Source organism: Palaemon carinicauda, chromosome 15, assembly GCF_036898095.1.
Source record: "Palaemon carinicauda isolate YSFRI2023 chromosome 15, ASM3689809v2, whole genome shotgun sequence".
Taxonomy (NCBI): domain Eukaryota; kingdom Metazoa; phylum Arthropoda; class Malacostraca; order Decapoda; family Palaemonidae; genus Palaemon; species Palaemon carinicauda.
Window position 1 is genome coordinate 2,959,265 of NC_090739.1, and position 14,889 is coordinate 2,974,153.

General features: G+C 45.0%; 1 protein-coding gene across 1 annotated transcript in view; it reads right to left on the bottom strand.

The window, feature by feature from the left end:
- Positions 1-14,889, bottom strand: part of meigo (Solute carrier family 35 member B1 homolog meigo) — a 64,376-nt gene that overhangs the window by 11,321 nt on the left and 38,166 nt on the right. Inside the window, exon 6 of the mRNA XM_068388058.1 lies at positions 12,038-12,164. Within this exon, the coding sequence (XP_068244159.1) occupies positions 12,038-12,164 (127 nt within the window). The remainder of the gene's footprint in view (positions 1-12,037; positions 12,165-14,889) is intronic.

A 14,889-nucleotide genomic window follows, 5' to 3' on the forward strand; every position in this document is an offset into this window, starting at 1 on the left:
ACTAACTTTTCCAAGGACACTAGGTGGCCCAACAACCTCTGCCAATCCTTGGCCCTCCTGGGAAGGTCCAACAGAAAGGGTTGCAGAACACGCTCTAGGTTCTCCAAACTCTCCAACGAAAGGAAAGCTCTCACTAGCTGGGTGTCCAAGACCATCCCCAAGTAGGTCATCCTGGTGGAGGGGGTCAGCTGGGACTTCGCTACGTTGACCGTGATACCCAACTGCTCGCAGAGACGAAGTAACTTCCCTCCTTGTTCTTCAATTCTTCCTTTGAGGCTGAAAGAAGCAACCAATCGTCCAGGTACCGGATCAGACGGATGCCCTGCTCGTGAGCCAATACAGAGACTGTCGTGAAGACTCTTGTAAACACTTGAGGAGCCGTCGACAGCCCGAAGCAAAGGGTCTTGAATTGTAGCACTCGGGAATCCCACTTTATCCTGAGGAACTTCCTGCTGGAGGGATGGACGGGGATTTGGAAGTAGGCATCCTTGAGGTCCAGGGGTATCATGAAGTCCCCTTCCCTAAAGGCGGCCAACACTGTCTTGGCAGTGTCCATCTTGAACTCTGTTTTTGCCACAAACTTGTTGAGGGCCGACAGGTCTATTACTGGTCTCCATCCCCCTGTCGCCTTTTCCACTAGGAAGAGCCTGCTGTAGAACCCCGGGCCGGGCTCTTCGACTAGTTCCAACGCTCCCTTGGAGATCATGGAAGACACTTGCTCCTGTAGAGCAGCCCGTTTCAAGGGGTCCTTGGGAATCAGCCACTCTGCTTGAAGGGCTGGAATAAGCGGGGGAGGTTCCGCTAAGAAGGGTAGTCTGTAACCTTCCCTCAGGATTGTCACCGCCCAGGGAGCCGAATCACCTGAGGCGTCCAACTCCGCGGGGGTTACTCCATGCCAAACCTCTGTTTCCGCAGGCTGCATGAAGACAGGCGGAAGAGTCGCCGCGGGCGCTGGGGGGTCCGAGGAACGTTCTTGCGGCCGATCCAATGGTCAAACTCCTCTTCTAGTCTGAAGGGTGACCTGCAGGGTGTTCTAGGAATATCCCAAACGACGGGGTCCGAATTTGACGAATGGCCTTTCTCGGCATCCCCCCCGGCGGCCGAAGTACCTGAAACACACGCCCAAGATGGGGGAGAAGAGGAAGTACCTGACTTTCCCCACATCGGGTCTTCGGTAGAGACGGGCCCTGCGGGCACCATGACCTCGTCTTCTACACACTCTACCGCACTTCCCTCAGGCCCCACACATGCCTGTAACACCTCAGAAACTTCCCCCACAGGTAAATCAGACTCTTGGGGAAGGACAATGGGCCGCTTCCCCGCAACGGACTTACCTCGACCCCTACCCTGGGTTGGGGAAGATGAAAGGGAACCACGTTCCGACGAGGCATCCGGGGACATCAAAGCAGCGGACACGGTAGCTTTCTTGGGCGATTTCTTGGCCGACTTCTTCTTCTTAGTCCCATAACGGACCCACTGAATCTCGCCCCAAGACTCGCATTCCGAACACGTGGCGGTAGGGGAGCATACTTTGCCCCTACATGACGAACAACGCGAGTGTGGATCAACCTCGGGCTTCGAAAGGAAAGCCCCACAAGACTTGCCGGCCACAGGCCCAGGGCAACGGCGTGGATGCTCCATAATAAAAATACTAACACCAAGAGACACAAGGACACAAGGGAAAGGGGTAAGGATACGGGCACAGGAACCACGTGGTAAACACAAAGGGTCGGGGACACAAAGGGTCGCACTGGGTAAGAGAGCGCGGCGGGATGTGAATCACGTCGCGACCAGAAACTTACTGGGGAGCACGACCTAATCTAGCACGCTCTCTGACCCCGGGTCGCCTCAGGAAACGTATCACTCCGCCTGAGTTCACCCATAGAAAATGGGAATAGGGTAAACTACACAAAATTCTGGTCGGTTGGGGAATAGTTACCAGTAACACCTAAGAAAGTAGTTCTAGGTAAGTACTCTGTGTTGGAACAATTACATATCAAAAAATGAAATAGTCAACACCCAGCCTTTGCAAAGATTTGATGAATCTTACGGAGCACAGAGATTCTCATGGGGTACAGCGACAAACGCCCAAAGATAAATTGTACTTTTTTTATCAAAAGTGGCACAAAGGCTAAGTAGCCATTCAAGTGAAATGTAGTTTGAGTAACCTTGTAGGAGAGTGTCTTTAAAATGACTGATGTGGAGTACGAAGATAGGAAGCAGAAGAAAACTGACTTGCATATTCTTGTTTAGCCACAATATACAGTCCTAAAGAATAGAATTATATATCTCTGTGCATAATAACACAAAGAAAGAAAGGTGTAATGATTTAACTAATTACTCCATTAACCTGTATTAATAATTACTAAAATCTTTTCATTCATCTTGAAACCAAGGGCCCTGTTTTCTTTCACTGGTACTCGATGGACCAGCCTCTTCCTCTTGAGATGCCTGAATATAACTTTTCAATTACCAATTTCACATAGCAGGAAATTGTTCTTGGAGAAATTTTCCTTTGCTGAACCATTGATAAGAGCATGTTATCTAAACTAATTTAGGTACCGGGTCTCTCAAAGCACTCTTGGATGGCTCTCAAAGGACGCAAGTTCATCTATGTCATTGAATTCCAAGGCTAGAATAGAAATGGTTCAGTTTTGCCATTCTGAATATAAACTATGGGTCTTGGAGAACAATAAACCCACAGTACAAAGCTAAAAGGAAAGCAGTGTTTTTTTTTAAAAATATTATCCTATATAGTAGTCTCGTGTAGTGATTTCTATGGGACCTTGATAAGGCTTATACTGATTAATTATTAGAGGACCCATTCCAACATCTGAATTATCTCACAAAAGACTTTTCTCAAAATAATGGAAGAGATTATGTAGGTCCTTAATTACACCCAAATTTCCAAAATTTAGGAGATGGGTGATCTGTCGGCTAGGAAGGCTGTCACCGAATTGGAGGTGAAGAAGAATGAAGTCTACAATCACCAGAAAGGTATGAAGGCTCAATCCCAATATATCTACCTAACTTTTCCTGTCAGGTTGGTAATTGGAGGTCAACAAAAATGGGTAATGGCTTCTGCAAGATTTCTGATCGATGACCTCTAGGAATGAAAATGCCCAGTGCATGGGGTTGCATAGAGCCAGTTGATGTGCAGCTGGTTCATGAGCCTCTTCCAGGTTGGCTGGTGTCTGGGTTGATCGACAGCAAAGCAAAATATAAGTCCAAGTAGGCAACTAATCAGGCTGAGACCACAGATACGAAATCAATGCTCACAACAGTAAAGGTCCAGGTACACTACCAACCATAGGGTGGTTGTGGACTATTAGAAACTTCCCTGCCTGGCAATCTTCTGAACTAGGGTTTGAGTCCTGCTCAAGCTCGATAGTTTCTTGTACTGTCTGTAACCTCACCATCCTTGTGAGCTAGAGATAGGAGATTTGGGGGAGCTTACCTGCAGAGCCATCAGCAGCCATTGCCTGGCCCTCCGTGGTCTTAGCTTGGGTGGAGAGGGGTCTTGGGTGCTGATCATATGTAAATATGGCCAGTCTCTAAGCCACTGCCCTTCTAGCTAGGGCACTGTTACTGTCCCTTGCCTCTTCCATTCCTCAGTAGTCTTTAAACCAAAAGCATTTGGAGTAGTTAGACAACCTCAGCTAGGCCAGAGGAAATATTTAAGGTGTCAAAATTGTCAATCTCTGAAGTATTGAGTATAGTTTCCAAGTCACTGAATCTGGCTGAGCTAGAGAATATACAGGGAGCTTGGATTTCAGGTTAGTTGAAGAGGTCTAATTAGAGAATAGTGTACAGCTGCCAAAAAATCTAGCAGACTTCTGGACCTGCTAAATATTCAGAGGGCTGACTGTTCTTCCCTTTGCTAAACCTGTTTGCTACCTTATCTTACAACATAATCTAACCTGTGTTATTACCAGTTAACCAATTTTTTATCTTGTTCAACTACTATAGATCCTAGAGACCAATCATCCCAAAATTCAGAGTAAAAAATTAGACATTTCTCCACTGCATTGCCTCAAATTTTTCTTAATATGATATTTTAATTATAAAATAAATTTTTGAATATACTTACCCGGTGAATATATAGCTGCAACTCTGTTGCTCGACAGACAAAAAACTGTACAAAAAAACTCGCTAGCGATCGCCACACAGGTTGCGGGTGTGCTCACCAGCGCCAACTGTCGGCCAGATACCAAACTCTATGTAAACAAAGACTCAATTTTCTCCTCATCCCACTGCGTCTCTATTGGGGAGGAAGGGAGGGTCGTTTAATTTATATTCACCGGGTAAGTATATTCAAAAATTTATTTTATAATTAAAATATCATTTTTAAATATTTAACTTAGCCGGTGAATATATAGCTGATTCACACCCAGGGTGGTGGGTAGAGACCAGTTAAATATGTTTACATCTTATGAGCTAAGAGTTTTTATTTCATTTTAGAAGTTATCAAAATAAAAACAAAATAAATAGGTACCTGGTAAGGAAGTCGACTTAGACGATTACTCTGCCTTATAAGTACGTCTTCCTTACGGAGCCTCGCGATCCTCTTAGGATGGTGACAGACCCCTAGGAGCTGAAGTATCAAGGGCTGCAACCCATACAACAGGACCTCCTCAAACCCCTAATCTGGGCGCTCTCAAGAAATGACTTTGACCACCCGCCAAATCAACCAGGATGCGAAAGGCTTCTTAGCCTTCCGGACAACCCATAAAAACATTAAAACATTTCAAGAGACAGATTAAAAGGATATGGAATTAGGGAATTGTAGTGGTTGAGCCCTCACCCACTACTGCACTCGCTGCTACGAATGGTCCCAGTGTGTAGCAGTTCTCGTAAAGAGACTGGACATCTTTCAAGTAAAATGACGCGAACACTGACTTGCTTCTCCAATAGGTTGCGTCCATTATACTTTGCAGAGATATATTTTGCTTAAAGGCCACGGAAGTTGTTACAGCTCTAACTTCGTGCGTCTTCACCTTAAGCAAAGTTCGGTCTTCCTCACTCAGATGTGAATGAGCTTCTCGTACTAACAATCTGATAAAGTCTGACCAAGCATTCTTTGACATAGGCAAGGATGGTTTCTTAACTGAACACCATAAAGCTTCAGATTGGCCTCGTAAAGGTTTAGTACGCTTTAAATAGAACTTAAGAGCTCTAACAGGGCATAAGACTCTTTCTAGTTCATTGCCTAAGATCTCCGATAAGCTGGGAATATCGAAAGATTTAGGCCAAGGCCGAGAAGGCCGCTCATTTTTGGCTAGAAAACCAAGTTGCAGCGAACAGGTGGCTTTTTCCCGACGAAAATCCAATGTTCTTGCTGAAGGCATGAATCTCACTGACTCTTTTAGCCGAGGCTAAGCATACCAGGAAAAGAGTCTTAAGAGTGAGATCTTTCAGGGAGGCTGAATGTAACGGCTCCAACCTGTGTGACATGAGGAATCTTAGTACCACGTCTAAATTCCATCCAGGGGTAGCCAAACGACGCTCCTTGGTGGTCTCAAAAGACTTAAGGAGGTCTTGCAGATCTTTATGTTGGAAAGATCTAAGCCTCTATGCCGGAAGACCGATGCCAACATGCTTCTGTAGCCCTTGATAGTGGGAGCTGAAAGGGATCGTCCTTTTCTCAGGTATAAGAGAAAATCAGTTATTTGAGCTACAGAAGTACTGGTCGAGGATACAGAAACTGACTTGCACCAGTCTCGGAAGACTTCCCACTTCGATTGGTAGACTCTAATGGAAGACGCTCTCCTTGCTCTAGCAATCGCACTGGCTGCCTCCTTCGAAAAGCCTCTAGCTCTCGAGAGTCTTTCGATAGACTGAAGGCAGTCAGACGAAGAGCGTGGAGGCTTTGGAGTACCTTCTTTACGTGTGGCTGACGTAGAAGGTCTACCCTTAGAGGAAGACTTCTGGGAACGTCTACTAACCATCGAAGTATCTCGGTGAACCATTCTCTCGCGGGCCAGAGGGAAGCAACTAACGTCAACCTTGTCCCTTCATGAGAGGCGAACTTCTGCAGTACCTTGTTGACAATATTGAACGGTGGGAATGCGTAGAGATCCAGATGTGACCAATCTAGGAGGGAAGCATCTATGTGTATTGCTGCTGGGTCCGGGACTGGAGAGCAATAGATTGGAAGCCTCTTGGTCAGCGAGGTTGCAAAGAGATCTATGGATGGTGTATCCCAAGTGGCCCAAAGTCTCTTGCACACATCCTTGTGGAGGGTCCATTCGGTTGGAATTACTTGCCCTTTCCGACTGAGACAATCTGCTATGACGTTCAAGTCGCCTTGGATGAACCTCCTTACTAGGGAGATGTCTTGACCTTTTGACCAGATGAGCAGGTCCCTTGCGATCTCGTACAACGTCAGTGAGTGGGTACCTCCTTGTTTGGAGATGTACGCCAATGCCGTGGTGTTGTCCGAGTTTACTTCCACCACTTTGCCTCGAAGGAGATACTCGAAGCTTTTCAAGGCCAGATGAACTGCCAACAGCTCCTTGCAGTTGATATGTATGCTCCTCTGACTCGAGTTCCACAGACCTGAGCATTCCCGACCGTCCAGTGTCGCGCCCCAGCCCAAGTCCGATGCGTCCGAGAAGAGAACGTGGTGGGGAGTCTGAACAGCCAGGGGAAGACCCTCTCTTAGGTTGATATTGTCCTTCCACCAAGTCAGACAAGACTTCATCTTTCCGGAAATCGGGATCGAGACCGCTTCTAGCGTCTTGTCCTTTTTCCAGTGAAAAGCCAGATGGTAATGAAGAGGACGGAGGTGTAGTCTTCCTAGTGATACAAACTGTTCCAGGGATGACAGCGTCCCCACCAGACTCATCCACAGCCTGACTGAACAGCGTTCCTTCTTCAGCATCTTCTGGATGGATAGCAGGGCTTGATCTATTCTGGGGGCTGATCGTCTTGTTGTTCAGCAACGTCCTCATCAGATAGTTCCTCATCCGAAAACTGATGAGGAAACGGCAACGGAGTGGGTAACGTCTGGCTCGCTGAGTCCGGTCGCACTGGTGCATGCGTGACGGAGCCGGACGTAACGTCATGGAATTGCTGCACAGTCTGTGAACTGTCAACAACCATGGGTGCGCGAGGAAGCACAGCGTCCAACCGAGACTGTCTAGACCCTCTGGGTTGTGCAGTCAACACCATAACGGGTTGCTGAGGTTGACGCACCGCGTCAAAACAAGTCACCACTGCTGGTTGTTGAACGTCCTGAACGTCAACAACCACCTCCGAGCGTCGCTTAACGTCAACGTGCGGCTGGCAACCCACACTCTGTCGCATCGGTGGAGGAACCACCTCAACTGGTAGACGCGAGAAGGTTACCTCAGCGTCAACAGGACTCACAACCGACCGGTTGGAAGGTTGTTGGCCAGAAGGTTCAGCAGCAACCTTCTCCGCATTAAAGTCCTCTATCAAGGACGCAAGCTTGGTCTGCATGTCTTGCAGCAAAGCCCATTTAGGGTCTACGGGAGCAGGTGCGGCAACAGACGGGTTAGCGACTGAGGCGGTACCGCTTTCCATCCCTGAAAGCCTTGTTTATGCATGACATAATTGTACAGCAAAACTTCAAAGGCTCGAAAACAGCTGTGAAGTTGACCTGTAAAAAACTTAGAGCGTCTCCTGGCCAGGCGCCAGGGAGAGTCTACGAGATTTGAGAAGTCTATCTGGGCAGAGGCATGAACTCCCAAGCCGAGAACTTCTCTCGTGTCATAACAGACTCTCGCTCTAAAAGCCAGTTTGAAAGAAGGGAAAGCAAAGGCTGTATCCCCCAAACTCCTCCTGGTGAAAAACCAGTCGCCTAGCAAACGTAAAGCTCTCTAGGAGAGCGAGAGAGCACTAGCTTATAAACAACGGCTTCGAAGTAGCTAGGCCTAGTGTAAGCTCTGACGTTTAGGCGAACGAGGAGCAGCAGTTACAAAAAGATCCGGACAAAGATCCTTAAAAAAAAATCATCATGATTTAATTAAAGTCCATAGAGGGCTAAGCAGCTTTAGGCTCCTCTCCGTCTGACAGAGTCCTCAAGGGAATATCAGTAGGAGGGGGAACAGCAACTTCCTCATCTACAGGAACCTTGTCCGATAAAAGCTGAGTCTCAAGCAAGGGAGAGACCTACCGTGGTGGCAATGCTTTACAAGCAGAGTCCACACGCACTGGTGCATTAGTAGCGGACCAGGACGCAACGTCATGTAACTGCTTGACAGTCTGTGAACTGTCAACAACTGAACTGTCAACAACAACAGGTGCGTGAGGACGCACAGCGTCCACTCGAGACTGCTTTGACTGCCTAGACTGAGCAGTCAAAACAACTCTAGAATGCGGAGGTTGACGCACAGCGTCAAAACAAGTCAACTCCGATTGTTAGCGAACGTCCTGAACGTCGACAGGAGCATCAGCAAGTGGCCTAACGTCCAAATGTGGCTGAAAATCCACACGAGACCGCATCGAGTGTGGTTCTAAACAACCTGACTGACGTGACTTAGCTACGCCAACGTCAACAGGAAGCACAAAGGAACGTCAGGTTGGCTGAAAGCCAGGATATCGATGAGATAAACGGCTAGACTCAACGGACTAATCGGCAGAATAGTCTTCCATAAGGGAGGCAAGCATATTCTGCATGTCTTGCCGTACAACCCATTAAGGATCAACGGAAATGGTTGTGGTAAGAGACGAGGGTAACGTCTGTGACCGCAACACTTTGCCAACAAAAAGGACTCTCGGAGTCTGTGTTACGCTTTTGTTAGGCGGCGAGCAGTTTTCCGATGACTGCATAGGGTCAGAGCTGTCCTAATGGTTGCAACCAGGACGCTGGACCTGTCCTGAAAGGACTGACTTTCGCTTAAGGGCTTCGAAACCTTGTTACAGGTTTCTTATGCGAAAAGCCTTCGGATGACGAGGAGAAAAAACGTCTCTCTCGCCTTATGGTAGGGGAGATCTTGGTAAGATACACCCGATACCATAGAGGGAAACGTCTGTTCGTTGATCAAGGCCTCTCGAACCCATAAGTCGTTCGACATTACTTCTCCCCTGGGATTGGGAGCTTGCAAGAGGTCCCGGACTAGGTGAACGACAGGCACGAACAGACGAACCCTCGGACGCAACACTGTAACACTTTGCGCAATATCACTTTATCACTTCGATTTTCTGTTTTGCACTTATTTCACTGAAATCAAAACTTTTACTGATTTCTACCTGAAGCACGCAATTCTACCCTCATCAAAAGGTAGTAATTGCGAAATCAGTCGTATAATGCAAGCTCATTAATACCAGCAAAAAACAGAAAACATATTTTAAGATAAAAAATTCAGTGGCTGGGGAAGAGACTAAACACTAGTTCATTCAAAACTACGTTTTCAATCTCTCACCGCACATAGCCTGGGGACGAGAATAAAAAACTAAAAAAGTTTTATCCTTTCTCCCCGTACAGAGACTAGGGACGAGAGTAACACGGGAACAACGTTACCCGCTTGAACGGAACGTTTTCTCTCCTCTCTCTCCCTCCGTCTCTATCTCTCTCTCTCTCTTGATTTCGCACCTAAGAGAAGAGCCCAATTACATTTCGTCAAAAAAACATGTTATTTGACCAAAGGAAAAAACTGAAAGGTTTTTCAATTAAAAAGTTCCTTTAAAATAGAATTTAAAACATTTAAGCTTTGAAAGAAGAATGAACAAAACGTCAGAATCAATTTACTCTTTCTGCAAAGTGAAACCGTGATACTCTCTCTCTCTATCGTAACGATAGAGCGCAAACTGCGTAGTATAAATAAACTAAACGTTAATTCATCTTTGAAAACAGTACGAAGACTATTCAAAGAAATTCTTTCATAAAATATTTATTAAAAATATTCATTTAAAAGGTTTTAAATCATTAGCTCTTTAAAAGCTATTTACGATTGCAAAGGGCTCAACGTTGTTTAACTTCGGTTTCCAAGTTAGGACCGCCTACTCTCAGGAAAGGTCGCATATAAACAAAACATTAAAATTTATTTTTATGTTTATAAATGGAAAGTTAATCGAAGAGGCCTAATAAAGGCGGAGAGATATAAAATATATAGAGGAAAATCTATAATTAATTTATAACGTGATAAGATAATTACTAAAAGCCTAAACACACTTCCGTCTAAGGGAAGGGTCGGCCATTTAAGAGTCAAAGAAAGTCCATTCTCTCTTTGTCACCAAAAATTAAATCTATCCAAAGCGAGTTCAAGATTTAAGATGAAGAAAAAAACACCTACACTGCGAAAGCTCAAACCAGAATATAGTACTTCACCAAAGATGATGGGAAAAACTCCAGGTTTCAACAGCGAGTAAAGTACGTCTTGTCGACACGTCGACAGAGAGAAAATTGAGTCTTTGTTTACATAGAGTTTGGTATCTGGCCGACAGTTGGCGCTGGTGAGCACACCCGCAACCTGTGTGGCGATCGCTAGCGAGTTTTTTTGTACACTTTTTTGTCTGTCGAGCAACAGAGTTGCAGCTATATATTCACCGGCTAAGTTAAATATTTAAAAATGTACTTTAAATAAATGGCAACTCTTTCATACTGTGAGATTTCACCTTAGCTTTCCTCAATCCATGTGGGTTTCTATAAATGCTCTTCTGATGCTTAGATAAAGGCCTTGTAGGTACCCTAACCACAGAAAAGAAATTCCCAGAGATCCTACATAAATAGATTCATAGAGCCCTCACTGTTCAAAGGATCAGTTCCATCAAATCTCTACCCAATTTTTCTTCCAAACAAAGCTTTCGTCTGGAAGTTATTCTTGGCTCTGAACTCGGGCAGCAAGAGAACTGAATCCTTAGTTGAAAAGCCTACCATGTCTTGTAATCCGATCACACTTTGCAGATAACAATTCCACTAGAATTGGTTTTAACTATGAGGTTCCTTAGATTAGCTATCTCCAATGGTTCAAAGGGTACTTCTCAAAAATTGGCTCACTTTATCAGTCAACTAATCTTGCTCTTAACCATAGGTTTCTTTATATAAAAAGATTGGATTGTGTCCCTGATCTATTCGCACGAGTTATACTGTAAGTATCGAGCTATAACCTTTGATACATAGGGCTGAAATAAATTTTTATTTTACCCCAGGAACTCCAGGAACTTGATATTGTTCAGACTTATATTACTGGTTGACCAGCCGCCCCCCCCCCCTTTCCAAATTGTGTATAACTTGTTTTAGTGGTGCTATTAAAATTTATTATACAGAATGCAAAGAGAAATGGACGATATGGGAGGGCACCTGGTTTTAAACTGATTCCCCCATTGATGCCATGTTCCCACAGATCACCAGCCTCCTCTCCCACCCCTCCCCTTTACTTTCTCTCTCTCTCTCTCTCCATTTCTATATAAACTGGTGTATTTCCAACATTATTTCTATATCACCTCAACATAAAAAGCCCGTCTAATGGGAGGCCATGGTCTACACTTGGTAAAATTCATATAACTGCGAAGAATTGTGTCCATTAGTAGTTGAATCTATCGCTGATTTACCCATAAACCAATACAATGTCAACGCACTCTTGCTTTGTTCCATTACTAATACGAAGCTGTAACATCAACCATTTAAACTGAAAAGTTAGAAAAGGATTAAACAGCCTTGGATAGAAGGCAATTGTACGTCCATACTTGTTACAGACAAAGACAAAAGTGAAGTCTTTGACAGGTGGGTGGGCTGGAGTACTCTACCATGTTCACCACCTGTCATTACCTACCTCTGTTTTAACCGTCATTATAGCTCTGCTCAAGATATTTTTTATTATATAGGACGAAAGTTTAGTATACATATAAGAACAAGTTTAATTTAATGCGAAAAGAACTACTCTACATAGAAAAACCTTTAAAAGATAATATAGTGCATGAGTTTCAATATGTTGACTATTTCTCTGCCATTCCCTAACTCTTATAAAACCCCGTAATCAGTACTGCAACAAAAAACACCCTTTTTAAATACGACCAACAACAATATCTGAGTAAAGACAATAAGTAACACAAGCACTTCAATACAACTCACCAACTGCCAGATAAGCGATAGAAAATAGATTCATGTTAAGCATCATGTGACCAGATTTAGTTTTTGACTCTGCAATCATTCGCTCCTGCACTGCCCCCGTCAAGCCATCCATAGTCAAGGACAGAAGCTGAAGAATATTGAAAAATGATATTTTAATTATAAAATAAATTTTTGAATATACTTACCCGGTGAATATATAGCTGCAACTCTGTTGCTCGACAGACAAAAAACTGTACAAAAAAAACTCGCCAGCGATCGCTATACAGGTTGCGGGTGTGCCTATCAGCGCCAACTGTCGGCCAGATACCAAACTCCATGTAAACAAAGACTCAATTTTCTCCTCGTCCCACTGCGTCTCTATTGGGGAGGAAGGGAGGGTCATTTAATTTATATATTCACCGGGTAAGTATATTCAAAAATTTATTTTATAATTAAAATATCATTTTTAAATATTTAACTTAGCCGGTGAATATATAGCTGATTCACACCCAGGATGGTGGGTAGAGACCAGTAAAATATGTTTACATTTTATGAGCTAAGAGTTTTTATTTCATTTTGGAAGTTATCAAAATAACAAAAAAAAAATAAATAGGTACCTGGTAAGGAAGTCGACTTGAACGATTACTCTGCCTTATAAGTACGTCTTCCTTACGGAGCCTCGCGATCCTCTTAGGATGCTGATAGACCCCTAGGAGCTGAAGTATCAAGGGCTGCAACCCATACAACAGGACCTCATCAAACCCCTAATCTGGGCGCTCTCAAGAAATGACTTTGACCACCCGCCAAATCAACCAGGATGCGAAAGGCTTCTTAGCCTTCCGGACAACCCATAAAAAACAACATTAAAAACATTTCAAGAGACAGATTAAAAGGATATGGAATTAGGGAATTGTAGTGGTTGAGCCCTCACCCACTACTGCACTCGCTGCTACGAATGGTCCCAGTGTGTAGCAGTTCTCGTAAAGAGACTGGACATCCTTTAGATAAAAAGACGCGAACACTAACTTGCTTCTCCAATAGGTTGCGTCCATTATACTTCGCAGAGATCTATTTTGCTTAAAGGCCACGGAAGTTGCTACAGCTCTAACTTCGTGCGTCCTCACCTTAAGCAAAGCTCGGTCTTCCTCACTCAGATGTGAATGAGCTTCTCGTATTAACAATCTGATAAAGTATGATAAAGCATTCTTTGACATAGGCAAAGATGGTTTCTTAACTGAACACCATAAAGCTTCAGATTGGCCTCGTAAAGGTTTGGTACGCTTTAAATAGAACTTAAGAGCTCTAACAGGGCATAAGACTCTTTCTAGTTCATTGCCTACGATCTCCGATAAGCTGGGAATATCGAAAGATTTAGGCCAAGCCCGAGAAGGCAGCTCATTTTTGGCTAGAAAACCAAGTTGCAGCGAACAGGTGGCTTTTTCTGACGAAAATCCGATGTTCTTGCTGAAGGCATGAATCTCACTGACTCTTTTAGCCGAGGCTAAGCATACCAGGAAAAGTGTCTTTAGAGTGAGATCTTTCAGGGAGGCTGATTGTAACGGCTCAAACCTGTCTGACATGAGGAATCTTAGCACCACGTCTAAATTCCATCCAGGGGTAGCCAAACGACGCTCCTTGGTGGTCTCAAAAGACTTAAGGAGGTCTTGAAGATCTTTATTGTTGGAAAGATCTAAGCCTCTATGCCGGAAGACCGATGCCAACATGCTTCTGTAGCCCTTGATAGTGGGAGCTGAAAGGGATCGTCCTTTTCTCAGGTATAAGAGAAAATCAGCTATTTGAGCTACAGAGGTACTGGTCGAGGATACAGAAACTGACTTGCACCAGTCTCGGAAGACTTCCCACTTCGACTGGTAGACTCTAATGGTGGACGCCCTCCTTACTCTAGCAATCGCACTGGCTGCCTCCTTCGAAAAGCCTCTAGCTCTAGAGAGTCTTTCGATAGTCTGAAGGCAGTCAGACGAAGAGCGAGGAGGCTTTGGTGTACCTTCTTTACGTGAGGCTGACGTAGAAGGTCTACCCTTAGAGGAAGACTTCTGGGAACGTCTACTAGCCATCGAAGTACCTCGGTGAACCATTCTCTCGCGGGCCAGAGGGGAGCAACTAACGTCAAAATTGTCCCTTCGTGAGAGGCGAACTTCTGCAGTACCTTGTTGACAATCTTGAACGGTGGGAATGCGTAGAGATCCAGATGTGACCAATCTAGGAGGAAGGCATCTATATGTATTGCTGCTGGGTCCGGGACTGGGGAGCAATAGATTGGAAGCCTCTTGGTCAGCGAGGTTGCAAAGAGATCTATGGTTGGTTGGCCCCAAGTGGCCCAAAGTCTCTTGCACACATCCTTGTGGAGGGTCCATTCTGTTGGAATTACTTGCCCTTTCCGACTGAGACAATCTGCTATGACATTCAAGTTGCCTTGGATGAACCTCGTTACTAGGGAGATGTCTTGACCTTTTGACCAGATGAGCAGGTCCCTTGCGATCTCGTACAACGTCAGTGAGTGGGTACCTCCTTGTTTGGAGATGTACGCCAAGGCCGTGGTGTTGTCTGAGTTTACTTCCACCACTTTGCCTCGAAGGAGAGACTTGAAGCTTTTCAAGGCCAGATGTGCTGCCAACAGCTCCTTGCAGTTGATATGCATGCTCCTATGACTCGAGTTCCACAGTCCTGAGCATTCCCGACCGTCTAGTGTCGCGCCCCAGCCCACGTCCGATGCGTCCGAGAAGAGAACGTGGTTGGGAGTCTGAACAGCCAGGGGAAGACCCTCTCTTAGGTTGATATTGTCCTTCCACCAAGTCAGACAAGACTTCATCTTTTCGGAAATCGGGATCGAGACCGCTTCTAGCGTCTTGTCC